Source organism: Leishmania martiniquensis, chromosome 30, assembly GCF_017916325.1.
Source record: "Leishmania martiniquensis isolate LSCM1 chromosome 30, whole genome shotgun sequence".
In the NCBI taxonomy this organism is placed as follows: domain Eukaryota; phylum Euglenozoa; class Kinetoplastea; order Trypanosomatida; family Trypanosomatidae; genus Leishmania; species Leishmania martiniquensis.
This window is the reverse complement of record NC_090165.1, coordinates 1,237,270-1,255,064: the sequence shown is the minus strand read 5'-3', so window position 1 is coordinate 1,255,064 and position 17,795 is coordinate 1,237,270. Positions and strand designations below refer to the sequence as shown.

The window sequence follows — 17,795 nt, the reverse complement described above, 5'->3', positions numbered from 1 at the left end:
CGACGTACCATCCGGGCGGCAACTCAGGACCGGCGCGCCGGCGCTCACACCCAGGCGCCGTGGTACCGCCTTCTGCGGAAGGCCCTCGCAAAGACGCTGCCGCGCCGCCGCCCTCATCTTCAGAGGCCGTGGTGTTCGCATCGAGCATTTCGCACGGAGGCTTCGCGTACTCGATCCGAGGCGTGAAGTCCCGCGCTTCGATTTGCTCGACGCGTCGCTTCACATCGGCGAACTCGTCGGCAGTGCAGAGCCGAGAGAGTCGCTGATAGAGAAGCGCGGTGAACCGCTTCAAGTCGTGATTCTCCGGATCTTTGCGAGAGTGCTCCAGCGCCTCCGTGAGGGCCAAGCGGGTGCAGCTCACAAGCTCATCACGAACTTTCACGGTTTGGGGCGGCGAGGCCTGCGTTGCTTCACCGCTTGGCCGACACTTGGGAGACTCCGACTCGCTAGAGCTGCCTACCGACAGCTCCCACCTGACCTGTCGTGAGTACTGTCGCCACGCACTCCGCATCGACTTCAGCAGCGAGTGGCAGTACGCCTCGTCCATGGGGGAGGATGATCCGTATAGCTTGATCTGACGAACAACATCCAGCAGGTGGCGCGCGCACTCTCCCGTCCACTCGGCGCTTTCGCGGCTGCCGAGTGTGCCGGACACTCGCGAAAGCGGCACTGTCCGAGCCTCATCGGCGGCAGCCTCTGGTGTTGCCGATGCCTGCGACGCAAAATAGAAGGCCAACAGGAAAGTGTGCGGATTCATGGTCAGCCGCCGCTGGGTGCGCACCTGCAACTCGCCCTCGACGCGCTGCGACAGTGGTGCTGGCCGAACGCACACCTTTCCGACATGCCGCTCGATCAGTCGAAGGGCGTGCTGGGCAATGTTGACGAGACGCCGGCGATGCGGCTTCCCGGTTAAGGGGCAACTGGCAATGTTGGTGGTACCGCACACAGTGCAGCTCCAGCTGTCCGTGATGAGGATGTGCTCCACCGTGTCACACGAATGAGGGGCCAGAGGGTCGAGGGAGAGGCCGAGGTCCTCTAATTGCTGCAGAACTGCGCTCAGCTCACGCATGCTGTCCGTAATCCGCACACGCTCCTTTCGCACTGGGGTTCCTTCAGCAGCAGCAGCAGCAGCCACGCTGCCACCTCCTGCACCATCTGCAACACGAGACATGCGTGTAATCGAGGTTGTGTGTGAGTGTGTGGGGGGGAGGGGGGCTTAGAAAATGTCACGAGAACGCGAACAGAAAAAGGAAAGAGCTCCGCTCTGCGGTGATGAGAAGAGGAGGAGGAGGGGGAGCTGTGCAGGCAGGCGCGGCCCTCTTCTACAGCGGTGGAATCGCGGAGGGGTGGTGTTCCCTTCACGAAAGGGATGGACCCAGCAAATTGTCTCACTAGCCCGACGCGCACACTCGCATGCAACGGGTTCACAAAAGGGAGTCGGACAGCCCAAAGAACAGAAGAGGATAGCAAAAAAATCAGTCCAGGAGTCGAAAGGGATGCGGCGCGGGGGACCGAGCAAGGAGGAGGAGGAAGGCATCCACGCTGGCTGTTTGCGTGTGAGCAGCGGTGAGAAGGGAGCCGGAAACGACGGCGGTGACGAGAGCAAAGGCTTTGCTTGCCATCACAGCCGTGGATGCAGTGCACTAACACGTTCTGGTTCCATCGGTGCAGTTATTGGCGCCACTGGGTGTGTCGTCGGCACCCGTGTAATCGGCAAGCACAACGGAGTTTTTTTTCCCTCTTGCTTCTCGGTCGGAGGCACCGCCGCCCCTTCCTCACGCACCAGAGAGGCTCGAAAAATTGGGTGGTTTGCCGAAAGACCCGGAGGGAGCAGCAGCAGCAGCAGCGGGTACTGCCGCCACCGTGAGCATGCTTTTGAATGGCGGCGTTGCAGAAGGATTTCACCCTGACGACAGTGGCGTGAAAAGACGTAACGCGAGGCCGAAGAGAAAGAAAGAGAAGCACTTGGACAAGACGAAGCACAACCGGACTCGCGTACAGGAATCATCGCTCAAGAGGAGTAATAATGAAGGAAACAACGTGGCGCAGTGTGCATGCGCGGCCGAGTCACTTGGCATGAGAGAGAAAGAAAAGGGGAGGAGGGGAGGAGGGGAGGAGATACACGAATACGCACACGCATACACACACATACACCGTAGCAGGACAGAGGCATCCCGGTAGACACGAAAAGTACATTCATAGACGTACGCTGAGGGCCTGCTGACTCACGAGGCGCCGCCATAAGGCTCTCCATCGTACTCATACATCGCAAAAAGAAGGGAGAGATGGGAGAGGAAGAGGAAAGAGAGTCATCTCGGAAAGGAACGAAAGGGGGGGAAACACTGTCGACACCAGGACGAAGCTAACTAATGATCAGCAAAGACCGTAAGTTACGGACAGGAACAACAACAGTAGCGCCATCAGCGGTGGCAGCGCTGCGGCAAGCAAACGGTTTCCTCCACCCCTTCTCACTCCCCCGCCTTCCTCCTCCTCGCTCAATAAGAGGCTACGAAAAAAGGAAACGAGGGGTGAAGGAGAGCACAGGTAAGTTGGAAAAGGCGTCGTGACACGTGCACACAGTGCCGAGCTACAGGGAACTAGGCGGGGATACCCCCAGGTAACCCTACGAGGTGCGGACGCACGTGTGCGTGCCGGCCATCTTACGTGTGAGAGCGAATTCCTGGGCTCAACGAGTGTGGCGCTCGGGGGGTGACTCTTCAGCTCCTTTCACAGCTCATGTGCTCTTCCTGCATCCTCGAGTCTGCTCCTTCCCCTCACCTGTGCGCTCACATCGGCCCCGAGCTGACGTAGTTGTGGTCTCCACCACGCACTCCTGCACCATAGCTTCACCCCGAGTAGTCGCCATCACTTCGCTCGTCCACAGCCCAACTCGATTGCCCCGCACGCTGCCTTTTTCTCCATGGTGGTGGAGGGGGAGAAGAGACGAGAAGAGGAGGAGAGGAGGAGAGGAGGAAAGAACATCGAGAGAGCGCCAAAGACACACCCGACAAGGAAAAAGAAGGCGACCTCCGCGTGAATGCTGCGTGCCTCCTAAACCTTCCCTATAGGAGTCCGCCTCTTCGCGCACACATGAACGGCGTTGGCTTCTCCTCGCACCTGTGCCCCCGCCCTCCCCCTTCCTATTGCTTCCACCCTTCACTCTCTCAGCCTCTGCCACTGGCAGAGGCAGAGGGAGTGGCACGCACACGCAGACAGATAGACTCTTGCATTAGTGCGTGCCATGAAGTGCAGAGCAGTAGGCAAATACACGCGTAAGTGGATGGGGGTCGTAGGAAGGGCTGCACCCGGGAGGGCAGAGAGGAAGGGACCGCTCTCACCTACGAGCGGGAGAAAACCGCACCGCTTCTCACTTGTCTTGTCCGCCTCCCACCCTCGACGCACTACGCACTTGCCGCTCCAGCACTGCACACCCCGCATCAATTCACCTCCCAGATGCGCGCTACGCCGTCCACGGATGCGGTCACAATCGTGTTGCCATCTAGTACGAGTCCGCGCGTTAAGTCTTTCCAGGCATTCGCTTTGATCGCCAGCGCGCGGCCCATGCTACGCGGGTCCCACACATACAGGCTCGAGCCGCTGCACGCGGAAATGTAGCGGTCATTCATCGCAACGGCGGTAATCACCTCCGGCAGCTGCTGCTGCGATGTCAGACGGAAGCCGTTGCGTACATCCCAAACTCGCAAGGCGCAGTCGAAGCCACCCGTCACGGCCAAGCTGCCGTGGGTGCCAACTGCTGGTACCTTCTTGTTGTGAGCATGGGTAATATCCGTCACAACGCAGTGGTTAGTGTCGATGAGGGTGCAGGCCCCGGTTCCGCCGCCGACGATCACCTGGTTCATCTGTGTGGGACACATGGCTTGAATAGATGTTCGGCACGCAATGAACGAGCTGTTTTGCCGGTCTGAGTGCAACGCGCAGACAGTCGCGCTGAGCCCGCCGGAGAGCACCGCGCTATTCACATCGTTCGGGTTCGCGTACGTGACGGCGAACACGTCGTTTTGAAACGAGGCTACCGAGACTGTCGTCAGCTCCTGGTTCGCCAAGGAGTAGTTGTAGATCACACTCGTCCCATCCTCACAGGCAGTGGCAAAGTCGAACTGAGAAGAAAAACTGACATCCCATATGCACGCCTTGTGAGGCCGGAACTGAATGAGGGGGAGCCCGTCGCGGTCGATGAGGACGACGTAACCGCTGTTTGTGCCGATAGCAAAGCGGTGGTCCCGCACGTACGCGAGGGAGATGAGGTTTTCGTTGGAGCCAAAGGAGTACTTCGCCACACGTGAGATGCCGTCGCTCGACGGACCCGATTCCGCTGTCGGCTGCGCACTCGCGCTCATCTCCATGAAGGTACTCTTCTCAAGATGCACAATGTTCACCTGATTCGAGATGCGCACCTTCTTGCGAGTCGCAGTAACTTCAGGCTTGGTGACGGTCTCGCTGGGGGAGAGCTCATCACCGTGGATGGCCCGTTTTCGGAGCGCACTCTCCGCCAAGTCTTCTCGAATGTCGACTTCGGCCATATTGTTATTCTGCAGTCGGCTGCGAAGAGTCACGCTTCCGCGCATCAGCGCCTCCGGGAAGTGAGGATGCGGCTCGCACATAAGCAGCACACGAGACTTGGGGTGCATCTTGCCTGCCGCCCTTACCTCCATGATGCAGTCGCTCATCTGGCGCAGCAGTGTGATCGACTTGGTTGCCTGCTCAACGTAAATCCACAATCCCTTCTCAAGCGACTTCTTCAGCACCCCTCCGGCATTGTCGATAGTCTGCCGCGTCTTCATGCGCGCCACCGTGTCAATGTACATGACCTCCACTCCAGCCCTCTCAGCCGCCAAGGTGATGGGTAAGGCCGGATTAGCTCCTTCGCACATAATGATAACACAACCGCCAGCCCCGCACTTTACAGTGGCATCGTAGACGATGGCGGAACTGTTTTGAGCCACACTATTATTCAACTCCGGTGGAAGCGGTGGAAGGGACGTCGGCGGCTTAAAGTTCGCTGAGGATTCCTCGTCGGAGCTCAGATCGAACTCGTCCTTCACTGGTGCACCGAGGACCACCAGTACCTGCGACTGGTTGCTATGGTGGCGGGCCTGCTCGCCTCGACCATCTCCTACCGGCACCCCGCCAATGGAACGCACCACCATGCCTACCTGCAGGGCAGAGAGCGACGACAGAGCCGCGTCCACGCGCACAATGCGGTTCGCCTCATCCAACGTCACCCCCCTGGCGAACTCCCTCCCAGGAACGCTAGCGTAGACCGCTGCCATGGCAGGTGAATCGGGCCCGCTTTGTGTCCTCGATCCTGCAATGAAAAAAAAAAGAAGGAAAGAGAGGAAAATGAGGAGAGGAGCGCTGATGTGCTTGACTTTGCCTGTCGGCAGACGTGTGAGAATGCGGTGCCCCGCAGCGACCCCCCGCGGCAGGTATAAATGCGCGACGACACCGCGAAACGAACAAAATGCGTTTACGAGAACTGCTGAGGGGCGCGCGCTGTGGACGGGGTGACGAGACGCGCGATGCGCCAATGGCCAGGATACGAGAAGGGGCAGCAATGCGAGTGATGTGCCGGCCAACTGTACCGAGCGCGAAGACGTCGAGCAAACGAACACTCAAATCGGATAGCGAACAAAAAGGTATCGAGCCACGATCGGCCGCTTAGCCGCGTACGGTAAAGAGGGGAGAAGGCACCACGCAAGCGAGAGCGTCACCGAATGCGAATGGAGAGAGCAAGCAGCGCGAGAGCTCAGTTGTAGCGAGTCGACGGATGTGTGCAGTGAACTGTTACCGTCACCAACTCCACAGAAAAGCCGCAGAAAAACAGTAAGGGGAGAGAGAAGGATGTCAAAGGCATGAAAAGCATTCCAACGCACAGCCCCAACCCCGCCCAGCTGGCCAGTCTCTCTTTTTGTCGATTTCCGCGGAAGCGCACACACCGACCCGGCATGCACCCCCCCATCCACCCACTCGCGTCATCCGTACCTCTGGCGCTGGCAAGCCCATCACCGAGCGCTTGGCTTTCCTCAAGGCGTCATCGGGCAGCACTCCACACGAATGCGGTGCTTGGCGTATCCCCCTTCACCGTCGCCCAAGGATTCACGTCGCGGTGGATAATTCACGGAGAGGGAGGGAGAGTAATCGATTGCGGCGCCTCCGCCCCTCGAGATCTGAAGTGAGCAGGATACCATAGCGGGCACAGAGAGGATGAACGGCTCGCGGAGCACGGCGGTGGCATGATAGAAAGTGCCTTCGCTCGCCCTCCCTCCTCGCCCAACCGCTCTTGCATTGCCCGCCGCACAAACGCATACACTCTCCTCCCGTCTTTCCACTCTTTTGCGAGCAACACCACCACTCAAGCGCGATTCGGGAAAAAAGTTGAAAAAAGGAGCTGCAAAGGCGCACGTCTTCACGCGGAGGCCCACGAGCACCATCCGTTCTGCACCTGTCGCGCTGATATGTACAAAATCCGTCCATCTGAGGCATCGTTGATGACCAGATGTGAGGTGCAATATGCGTGCGTACCTGCGCAGGGGGTCGCACGGCGCAAACCTTTACAGAAGCCTCTGACAACGAGAGAGGGAGCCAACGCAGAGGGGAATAGAAATATATTTGTCGATCAGCAGCGTCGAGGCAGGAGACAGAGAGGATGACAAAAACGACGAAGTAAACGACACTGAAGCGCACGGCACAGTGGCCCGCACGTTGAGGGCGTCAAGAGCGATGCCCAGTCGAAGAGTCTACGAAGCCTGCAGGAGTGCTTGAGCGTGTGCCCCTCCTTGACGATTGCTGGGCGTGGTAAACGCACAGGCGTTAACGGCGTAGATGAAGCAAAACGCGCCTTACCCAACACTATTGCTTCACCCTGCAGCATTGAGACAGGTCGTCCTCTCCGCGGCTTCAACTGTTGACGTGCAGGAGTGCCTCCCAGTGCCCCCCCCCCGAGGGTGGTTGGCGGTTGAGCAGGCTGATTGCTCGGACTTCTGAGCACACAGAACAGAACGTAAACGCTTTGTTCAAAATGTGCTCCGTGGCTCCGCGCTCTCGGCCATTGCCGATGTTGTGAGATACAGCTCACGGGCAAAGCACCATCGGTCGAGGTGCTGATGCGAGGGAAAGCGCGAGTGGGGCTGAAGCGGAGGGCGGAGGGCCTCCCCGGATGCGGTTCTAAGCCGATGGCGGCAGCGAAGAAGAACCGTCCGATTACCAGCGGAAACTGAGACGAAAAAAGGAGCAGTGGAGGCGCTGATGAGAATCTGAGAGGAAAGGCAGCAGCGAGATGGCGAGAGAGGTGAAGCAGAACGAGACGGGGGAGGAAGGGTGGCCCCGCAACGAGCCCCCATGCGCCACGCAGGCAGAACAGGAAGAGCTTTCTCATGCAAGCGCCGAGGGAGAGACCAGCGATTTACGGCTCCCCACTGCACTACCCCTTTGAATCGTCGAGCGTTCCCTCTAACGCCTCAGTACGGGTGTGGGAGGGATCCCCGTAGCGGTGTCGCCTCTCAACAGGGTGCAGTGGCAGAGCGTCACCGCTCGCTCACAGATATTGAGTGAGAGGAAACTTTGTGCAGTCTATGGTGCGTTCTTCTGCCGCGCACAAATCCCTGCGCGGAGGATACGAAGCAGAACATAGTCACGGCTGCACACATAACCGCAGCCGGAGCGTCAGCCCAGACCGCCACCTGCAGCTCAATCACAAACAGCTTTTTGCGTCCTCTCAGCGCCCTTCCCTTCCGCACCGCGCTGCCTGCCCTCTTTCTGCGCGCGAGGAGCGCGCACCTCACTCTCGACCTCTTGCTCGTACCAGGCACACCCACGTACACGTCCACGCACACGTTCACGCGTGGAGGTGCAGGGGCAGCCGCACTTTTTCCGCCGCCGCTGTGCGAAAGATTCTAACAGAGATGGGGAACGACAGGAGGATGCAGTAGGTATTTTGGTAAAGCATACAGCCACAGTCAGTTGCGCACCTGCCCATAGTCACGGCAGCCGAAAAACGCGACAGACGCGATGTCCCGGCTCGCGACGAGGGCGAACAACGACCAATAAAGAAAAGAAGAGGGATAGGGAGAGCGGCGAGAAAAAGAGGGTGGGCAGCAGCAGATGTGAGCGCCAAGGGGGGCGTGCCGACAAAATAGTGGCCTTGTAGCGGTATACAATAGGCAGACGCACACACACACACACGCGCACAAGCACAGCCAGCAGCCGGCAACAGTACAAGACAACTACATAGAATAAATCTTCGAAGGAAGTAGGAAACAGCGGAAGTGAAAGAAAAAAAGGGTGAAAGGCCCAGCGGCGAGAAGGTGCGGAGGCAGATGCACTCACAGGAGACGAAGAGGAGCAAAAAACGCACAAGAAAAAAAGGGTCACGCGCTTTGGCATACACGTCCACGCTGAAGAGCTAACCACCGAATCCTCTTTGCGCGGCCTCCGCATTGCTCCTTCCAACGATAGGCTAACAAGACGTCGTCCGCCATTGCCGGTTCACACACCTTTGCTCCGCGCCCCTACCCACTCACTTCTTGCCACTTCTTTATCCGTCCCCCCCCTCGCACATCTCTCTCCCCTCTTGCCCAGTCATCCTCGCCCGCAAAGAGAAAATCGTTCGTTGGTGTGCCCAACGCCTTTGATAACACACAGCACTTGGGTGTGCGTGTGCATGCGAAAGTGCATGTGTGTACCGTCAAGCTTCATAACGAGGCGCACGCGAAGCGAAACAGCTCCCGATTCCCGCGAGTCACTCGAGCTATTTGAGCCACAACAGCTCCATTCACACTACAGCCCTCCAGGAACACATTCTGCACGTACACATTGCGCCGCGCGGCGGCGCGCAAGGCTCGCCCACCAGGTAGAGAAACAAACACGCAGTTGTGCAAATCTATGCTTTCGATTTCAGCTTTTACTGGCCACTTCAACGGCGACAGAGAACCGGAGGCGCAGCCATCCTCTTTCGAGGAGTCGCCGGGCCGCATCGCGGTCGGAAGGCAGTCAAACACTTTCTCCGCCATTATGAGGCGGCATACGCGCTCCACGTCTGCGTTGTTCGAGTTGTGAGAGAGGCGCAACTTGATCCGCAGTAGACGCGGCGGCACCGCGTAGGAGATGCAGCTCTCCTTCTCTTCTGGCGTTGAGAGGGCGGTGTGGTCCAGCGGTGATGTGGCAGGGGCGCGTTGCACGATAGCGGGCCTGATGAATTCAGTGGGCCGCTGCAGCAGCTGACAAAGAAGCTCGGCAAACACGCAGAAGTGATCGCCCTCGACAGAGGAGGCATCGATGAAGACTTCGCCGTCTGGTGAAGCGTACGTGTTCCGCAGGCAGCCAAGGAAACTCAAGAGCGGTGTGGTGTTGTACTCGGCGCAGAGCTTCTCGTACGTGTCCTCTAGGTGAAGCTTCATGCGGTGAACTGCTGGGCGCCCCTTTTGTTCCGGCCCTGGCGCTCTCTCATTCGTGAAGCGTTTCGGTGTGCGATTGAGGTGCAGGGAGTGTGGCGCAGAGGAGTCTATCGTTGAGGCGCACAGCACAGCTGCTCATGCGTCTCGTGTGACGCCGGTCCAAAATCAATGCCGTGCTTCAATGATGCCTGCTTGTGTGTGTGTGTGTGTGTGCCGATTCGAGCCTGCGTCTCTCCGCCCGAGAGGGTCGTGAGGGTTCGAAAGCTGAGCTGATAAGGCAAAGAGGACTTCCGCTTATTGATTTGGACGCAAAAGCCGTGTCGCCGTCGACGAACATTTTTTTTCTTCGTAGGCGGGTGGAGGGGATGGCGCCATGGGTCAAAAAGAAGCGCATCGGCACACGTATGCAATGAAACAGGAAGGTGAAACCGTACGCATCACGGAATGAAAAGAGGGGAGGCGACCGCGCCATCGCAGGTGCCAGAGGAGAGAGCACCACAGTAGCCACACCCTATCACGCAGACACAGCAGCTTTAGGGGCTCTGTTCATGGCCCTGGCAACGTTTGTACCGACCATACCAAAAAAAGGGGGCAAGAAAGAGAGAAAGAGGGAAGGGGTGCGCAGCACAGCGCGAGGCGCACGCATACAGCGAAGAGAACGCAGCCATAGAGCTCTCTTCCACTATTTCTTCAATCGCTCTTGAGTGTATGTGTATGTGTGTGCGTGTATGTGTATGTGTGTGCGTGTATGTGTATGTATGTATGCGTATGTGTATACGCGTAAAAATGAATTGCGACTGGACCTTCAAAAGACGCCCAACGCTTGATGAGAAGAATGGCGCGAGCCTCTTCACCACGGACCAGCCTGTCACCAGTCAACCCCATCCCTACGCACGCCGCCAACACTCTCCCTCGTACGACGACGTCCCGGCGTGGCCTCGCTCCTACAGCTTACCATTCATGGCCCACAATTCGCAGGTTCTTCAAACGACGAGGCTGCTCGTGCGCTCTTCTGCTGACGCGTAAAACGGGGTGTAGGATGTCGGCTGTGTCTCTGTCAGCAAAGGGGGCAGAAGGGCGGCTACGACTCGCGCATTGGTGAAGAGACTCTGCAGTGGCTTGTTGGGCCTCGTGCTTGGTACGCGAACCCCTGTTCTTGGCGGTACCGTTGCTTGCTGCCATGCAGGCCTGCGTACCCGTCCGCAAGACGGCGGAGGGACCAGCTGAGTCGGTGGTCGGGCGCCTCGCGGTCTCTGAAGAGAGGGGCGCGTAGATGGGTCGGGGTCCTGGTATGGCAGAGCGGCACACGTTGCACACCGTGCCCTTTTCACCCCACACTCCGCATGACGGGCACTTCAGCTTTGTGTTCCGCTTCGTCAAGGGCGTTGAAAGGAGTGAAGATCGGAACGAAATGTTATGCACCGTCGGGTAGTTGGAGGTCTGCGGCTGTGGCGCAAGAGACGCTGAGGAAGCCAAAGAAGTTTTCATCTAGTGTGAGATGAAGCGCACGCGCTTGTCTGAAGCTCTCAGTGGGCGCCGATATTCCGTGTGTGGGGGGGAGGTGCAGGGAGGGCAGCACAACGAGAAGCAAGCAAAGTGTGAATGTGAATGCGTATTGATGCCTCTATGCATATCTCCAGGGTGTTGCCCAGAGCACCACAGAGCCCGATGAGCGTAGCACCAGTCTCCATAGTAAAACCCAAGCAGTCAGGAGAGAGCCAGTAGACCGCTTTTCAACTGGCAAAGTGCGCAGAAGGCGATGCATGAATGACCAGACAGCAACGCTCCTTGTCCATTCACGATCTATGGCCATCGGATCTGTGCATGTCGGTAGGGAGCGCGCCCTTTTTATGAAGCTTGCAGGGTTTTCATCTGTAGTTATCCTGGTCGAATTCATGAGCGATTATAAGCCGCCGTGAAAAGAGGGCGAGGGACGGACACGAAGGGGGTGAGTGTGATAGGAAGCGGACAAACAGACACCATACAAGCTGAGATCCCGTTTCACTCTCCTTTTCTTTCGTTGCAGCCGCCTATCACTGACGCGTACAGCGATCACACGTCCCAAATACCCACATTAAGCGCAAGAAGAAAACGCGCGTCTTTCCATGGCAGATACCGCTTTTGTCCGCCTTCTCGTCCAGCGCTCACGCCGCCCACCCGATCTATGGAAGACAACACGATGCCGAGGGGACCCACGAAGCCCAAACGCATTCGCCCCCTTCTCTCGCTGTAGAGTGGTGCAGCCAACAGGACGCTGAACATCACCTTTAATGATAACATGTGAAACAACGTGAGAGCCACCAGAAAAAAAAATCATACGCCACCACACACACACACTTCCCAACGATGCAGCCGCGGACTTGAGGCATCACAACGCTCTGCTGCTTCATCAAGGCCATCCTCCCATCGCTTTCCCGAGCGCCGTCCGAGAGCATCGCATCCCACCGAATAAGCCTTCGAAAGCAAAAGAGGGAAATGTGGCACCTGCAGTGTGTGCGCGCATACCACCACATCAGCACTCCTCCAGCATACGCGTGGAGTCCACCCACCCCCGACCGATCCCCTGTCATCGCCGCCACACGCGTACGCATCCTCGAGAGACGTCGCTTACATCCAGCGTTCACGCGACAGATCTCGCGAGTTTAATGCCCTTTTCGCTTTTGATGCGGTGCGCGGCTCCCCGAAGATGAGGGGACACACCTCGGAGAGCGGCAGCACGTGACGGTGGCCGTGCAGTGCCCCACTCCGCAGGGAAGTTAGGCGCTCCCTTTCCCTGCCCATCCCGGAGCCGCTCCCGATGGCTGCAGGAACGGACGCTCAGGGCGCGTGGAGGCCGGGCCGACGTACCGCCACTGATGCCGGCGGTCAGCTCGTGGATGGCGGTGCGTCGGAGCCGCCTGCCGCCGCGAGCGCGCGTGCGCCACCCTCATGGTAGCCACGGCATCCTCTGCGACTGCAACGGGTATCCCGCCCGGCCCTCGCGCGGCCCACTGGTGGGGTGTGCTAGCTGAGCCGCTCCAAAGGGAGGAGAGGGGGTGCAGCAGGTGGCGAGCAGCGGCGAGGCGAGGGTAGGCCGAGTATGAGGCAGGAGCCGTGCTCCGATGACCGAGCCGGCGCACTGCCGTATCGCGTGCCGGCTGCTTCCTCGCACTGCGAGGCGGTCAGGGCCTGCGCGGCGGACTGAGAGGAGAGCGGGGTAGGGCTCCGGTTGTACGCCAGAGCAGGACGGCACAGTGGGAAAAAAAAACAGACAGCTCTGTGTCTATGTGTGTGTGCTGCTTTTATTCTTTTCGCTCGCCCGACTAAGGCAGTTGGAGCGCTACCGTGGATCCTTGCGGCCTCGGCGCTAAGCAGGCACGGACGTGTCCGCCGGCACCAAAGCGTTCACAGCTAATAGTCGTACGCCGGGCGGCTATAGCGGAGGAGTATGTCTGCCTTCAGCACACACGCACGCGTACAGAAGCGAGTACGGAGTCCTGGCACCACGGAGAGGTGATCGGCATGATCAAGGGCAAGCAGGGGTGAAACAACGTCAGAGAAGAGAACGGCATGTGCGCCGGCATGTACGCACGTGCGCCACAGCATACAGATGTGAACGATATGACCCACCTCCGCGGTGAAGACGAAATTGAACAAAATGCAAGAAGCGCTACCAAAAGGTGCCGCGAGCTCCAAGACAGCACACGCAATACAAAGAAAAATGGCGTGCGTTACTCGAAGAGCCGATGATTTCCGACGAGCCGCCTCGTCCCTTCCCTCAATCATCCAACCAAGATGAATGCGCCGCCTTGCAGATAAGACGCCGAGTCCACTGCCAGCTGTGCTTATCCTGCGCCTGGGGGGGATAGTAATCCCTCCAAAACGCCAAAAGCGCGAAGCGTCCGAGAAGACGAAGGTGGCGTTCGGTAAAGTCTTTCCAACGAAGAAGAACTGGGAAGAACCGGCTCATCCGCATGTCCCCTCCTCGGGCATTTCGCTGGCCTTCGACGCCACGCGCCTGCTGCCGTATACGCGCCTTGTTGCCCCTTTCCTCTGCCGCCGCTGTAGGCCCATTGAGAACCACCAAAACACACACACAAAAGAAGACAAAGCGGCACCTTTGCCGTTGTGCGAGGGCGTGTGGACAATCTTACTGGAGCCAAGGCGGAGTGTGTGGGCCCAGCCATTGCTTGAGTGGGGCGGCGAGGTGAGCGCCACGACCCTTTAGCAGGCTTGACAGCTCAGTTTGGAAGAGTACTTCCGCGTCGGGGATATGGCTGCAAATGTCGCGCGGCTTTTGCATCGCCTCTCGTAGAGGGTGAAAGGAGCTGGTAGTCTCATCGAGTCCGGCGGCATTGCCGTAAAGGGGCTCTGTATTCTGCACCGCGCCCGCAGCGGGGGTGAAGCTTACGTGGTCGTCCGGCTCCACACCATCGTGCAGCATCCTGAGGCAGCTAGAAGCACTCGTCACCCAAGCTGCGGTGTCAGCCTGTAGCGTGGTCGACTCGCAAAGAAGTCTCGCCAATGCTACCACACATGTTTTTCGCTCCACACTTCCAGTAATCTTTTGCATGCGAGGCAGCCATACGTTTCCGAGAACCTTCATGAACAAGTCGCTCTCGAGGCTGTTGAGACGAGCCACGAGGTAGTCAGCGTCCTGACGCCGCACCACCACAATTGACAGGAAGAGGATTAGGATGCGCACGTACTTCGATGTGGAGGAGCTATGCAAACGATCCATTAAAACTTTCAGTACGGTGTCCATGTACAGGTCCATCACGTCCGCAGGGTACGCGAGCAGCATCGATGTGAGAATGTTCAGGCCCTCGTGGTCATAGTTCTTGAAACGCACGAGTACGTTGAAGACGTTCAGAGCTGGGTTGGTCATCCCGGCCCGATGCACATACCCCGGGTAGACCTCGACAAACGCGCAGAGCAAGCACACGGGTGCAGGGATCTGCGCACGCGTTTGGTACATCTGCGGCTGAGTCAGCGGGCCGAGTAGGGCCTGGTAGTTCTCAGCGGGGCATTCGGCCCAGCGCTGCTCAGGTTCGCTGGACTGGTACGTGCGCACGAGCTGGGCTAAAACCTGGAGAACATATGGCACGTACTCGGCAACGTTCTCGCGCAACACGTATGCAAAGTTCGGCCACAAAATCCCCTCGAACTCACTTCGTGCTGTGGGCTGCAGTGCCACACACTTGGAGATGACCTCGAACATGCACTGGCTGTACAGCGCGTTGGAAGGGTTACGAACCGCTCTGTACAGCGGCGTGTGCAGGGAAGCCATCACCTGTGTCGCGAATGGGGCGACGAGTTTCGGAAAGCGGAAGCACACACCCATGAGGTACTGCATCAGGTACGGGCACGGTCTCTCTGCCTCCTGGATGCGCATGCATAGGCCTTCGAGAATGGCGAGAGCGTTTTCCGTGAAAACGGCCTCAATTGCAGCAGCGGCTGGCGCTTCGGTGACGGAAAGGAAGCACCTGAGGGTGTGGGCGGCGTATGCCATCACCACGGCGTCCCCAGTCGAGATGTGGCGTGTCAGCGCTGGCACGAGGAACGCGTATGCGCTGGAGGCAATCACTTGACGGAAGGCCGCGACGACGAGCATGCAGTCTGCCTTGACGATGCCAGGGCTTTGCGCTGACAAATCGCACCTGAGCTCGGGAAAAACGTGGCTGTCAAGGATCTGAGCGACAGGAATGATTTCGCTGAGCTGCTGTGCCGTCACACCACGCTGCGTATTCACAAGCTGCCCATCCACCACTAGCACAAACGCGAGGTACATCGCCGTATCCTTCGCCCTCCAGTCCCCTTGTGCCGCTTGGAGAAGCGCCGTCGTCACCTCAGCGAGTAGCGGCCGCGCGACTTCTGGAAGATACAGAAGGAGAGAGCGCACGAGCTCCACAGCGGCGCGGCGGCGCGTGTGGAAGTTGGAGCCCTCTATGTTCCTTTTGATGTACTCGTCCGGCTCGTTCATGTACGCGTCCAAATCGTCCTCCCGCAGTGCGAGGTTCGGGAGGATGATATACTGCAGCATGAACTGCAACTTTTCTCCCGTGTTCAGGTGAGCGCGGGTGGTGCCCCGGCACGCGCTGCTCACCAGCTCGAGGCAGCAAACCACCAGATCGTCCATAGACGACTCACGGCTCACGCTACTCGCCAGCATCCCAATCACCACCTCGATCAGCTGCGGTGCGAAATTCTCAAAGTCCTCGTCGAACGAGTTGAGCCAGTGCGTCATGCACGCGATCACAGCAGACTTCATATCGATCATGGCACTTGCCTGCGCTAAATAGGAGGCCGGTGACGCCGTTTCCGCTGTGAGGCAGCGGTTGCACATGCCCACAATCGTCCTCATGCGCTGAATGAATTCGTCGCCGAGGTCCAGTGAGGTAATATCGCGCAGGCATTCCACAGCATCCGTGATACCTCTGTACACCTCGGTCACATTCGCACCCGGGGTCTCTGTTATCGAGAGCAGTGCTTCCATGCTGCGAATCAGCGCGGGGCACAGCAAGGTGTAGATCGTGCGCAGCTCACAGACAAGCGCCTCAGTCAACTCGCCCTGATGGCGGTACTTCCGCAAAATACTGTGAGACGTGGACAACGCAGCACGCAACTGCGCAACATCCATTCCGGAGGTGAGCACTTTCTCAATCAGCGATAAGGCGTCCGGCCATGCTGTGGGAAAATCGACTTGGGCTATGAGAGCGATGGCTTCCGCCAAGTTCCGCTGCACGGCACCCGACGAGCACAACATGTTCTCGATAATAGTAGCGCGCACAGCAGCCTTGTCGCACTCCTGGATGCAGTGCTCCGAAGTGGAGGGATCCCAACACCGCTTCACCATGTTTTTGAAGCTGATGGCGAAGAACGTGTCGTGCGGCGTCTGGCTGTGGGTCAGCTCTAGCAATAACTGCGGGAAGCCGCTTTGTTGATCCACTGCGTCTAGAAGAGCTAGAAGCTCGCCCTCCGCCGGCGTGCGCACCGCCGGGTCCGGCGAGGCTGCCCTGCCGGCAAGCTCGGCAAACCGTGCTCGAGTGCTCAGGTCATTTGGGTCGATTGGCTGCATTATGAACGTAAGAAGAGAAATCCGCACGCTGCTGCCACAGTGACAACGCACAGATGCGCAGCAGCACTCAAACGTACAAGAGGCGAAAAAAAAAGAGGAAACAAAGGGGAAAAAAGAAGCTACTGTACGACGATGAAGTCCCGCTCCGCATCGAGTATGCAGAGGGCACTCTGAGACGCAGGTGTCCGTACCTCAACGCTACGTGTGCGGTCGGCAGAGGAACACGAGAGCGAGGCAACTTTAAACCACACGCGAACAGCTGGCAGAGAGAGGAAAGGGGAGAAAAGACGAGATTGCAGTGAAGACGAGGAGTGCACAAGGGCGAGCACTGTTCAATCAATGACGGGATGTACCTGTGTCGGTGCGTCTGTATGTGTATGTGTATGTGTGTAGGTATGTGGTCGTCTGGAAGGAGGGAGGCTTACTGCAGAGACGCCCCTTAGCAAGATCGCTCGATGTCCTTAAGGTATGGTGCGAGTAGCGCGGCGCGCACGAATAACAGAAATCACAGGTGGGGCTCACGACCGTCAACACAAATGGATAACTGTAGCAGAGCGCGGCAACTGCCCCGAGACGCTGCGAGTGCTGCGTCGGTGGCGTGACAGCCCCCACAGAGAAAGAGGAGAAACCGGAGAAGACGAAAGGCGGTAATACAAACAGAGACACGCGAAAAGGGGGGAAAACGAGGCTGAGGCAGCCGCGCCCGCGTGTGCATCTGCTAAAGAGGAGGAAAGGAATGTGGAGCTGGAAAGAGTGGGAAGCGGTACCTATGCACACAAAAAGCCTGCGACGGATCGTGTGCCGAAGGTGCACGCGAACACTCGCGAGCGCGCACGCATTTCTGTTCACTGGTGCGATGTTGACGTGCTTGGCTTCCACATTTTTCTCTACGCATACCATCGGAAGCGATATCGCTGCATCACCGCGCTGTGCGTGGTGGTGGGGGACGCCGCAAACATCAGCGAAGACGCATGAAGCACAGGCGATCCGTCTCCTCCTCTCATTTGACTCGCAGCGCACAACCCCCACCACACTCCAGTGAGCGTCTGTCTCCCTTTTTTCCACCGTTCCCGAGAAAGAGTTTCTCTGTGTTCGACGCTCGCGTCCACTGGAGAGCAACACACTACTCGCCAGGAAGCATTCTTACCGTTGCAGGGCCCACGAAGCGCGCGGGTGCCTCGATGAAAGCACCCCTTTGTGTTAGAGAAGCAAGACGGAGACGGGGGTGAGATGACACCAAGAAAAAAGGAAACATGGAGACAAAAACGTCAGGAGACGCGCACGCAGCGATCTCTTCGCTGCTCCGAAACACTCTAAAGGGGTTT

General features: G+C 58.3%; 4 protein-coding genes across 4 annotated transcripts; all 4 read right to left on the bottom strand.

Annotated features, from left to right (window-relative positions):
• Positions 1-3,437: 3,437 nt before the first annotated feature.
• Positions 3,438-5,291, bottom strand: LSCM1_03968 (uncharacterized protein; the record flags this gene model as incomplete). Its single annotated transcript, XM_067321496.1, has 1 exon — positions 3,438-5,291. One exon carries the CDS (start codon positions 5,289-5,291, stop codon positions 3,438-3,440), a length of 1,854 nt encoding a protein of 617 aa, XP_067176864.1.
• A 3,420-nt stretch (positions 5,292-8,711) lies between these two features.
• On the bottom strand, positions 8,712-9,416 carry LSCM1_03967 (uncharacterized protein; the record flags this gene model as incomplete). Its single annotated transcript, XM_067321495.1, has 1 exon — positions 8,712-9,416. The coding sequence occupies one exon, from the start codon at positions 9,414-9,416 to the stop codon at positions 8,712-8,714; it is 705 nt and encodes a 234-aa protein (XP_067176863.1).
• A 948-nt stretch (positions 9,417-10,364) lies between these two features.
• On the bottom strand, positions 10,365-10,901 carry LSCM1_03966 (uncharacterized protein; the record flags this gene model as incomplete). Its single annotated transcript, XM_067321494.1, has 1 exon — positions 10,365-10,901. The coding sequence occupies one exon, from the start codon at positions 10,899-10,901 to the stop codon at positions 10,365-10,367; it is 537 nt and encodes a 178-aa protein (XP_067176862.1).
• Positions 10,902-13,542: 2,641 nt separating this feature from the next.
• LSCM1_03965 (uncharacterized protein) lies at positions 13,543-16,470 on the bottom strand (the record flags this gene model as incomplete). Its single annotated transcript, XM_067321493.1, has 1 exon — positions 13,543-16,470. The coding sequence occupies one exon, from the start codon at positions 16,468-16,470 to the stop codon at positions 13,543-13,545; it is 2,928 nt and encodes a 975-aa protein (XP_067176861.1).
• Positions 16,471-17,795: the final 1,325 nt, after the last annotated feature.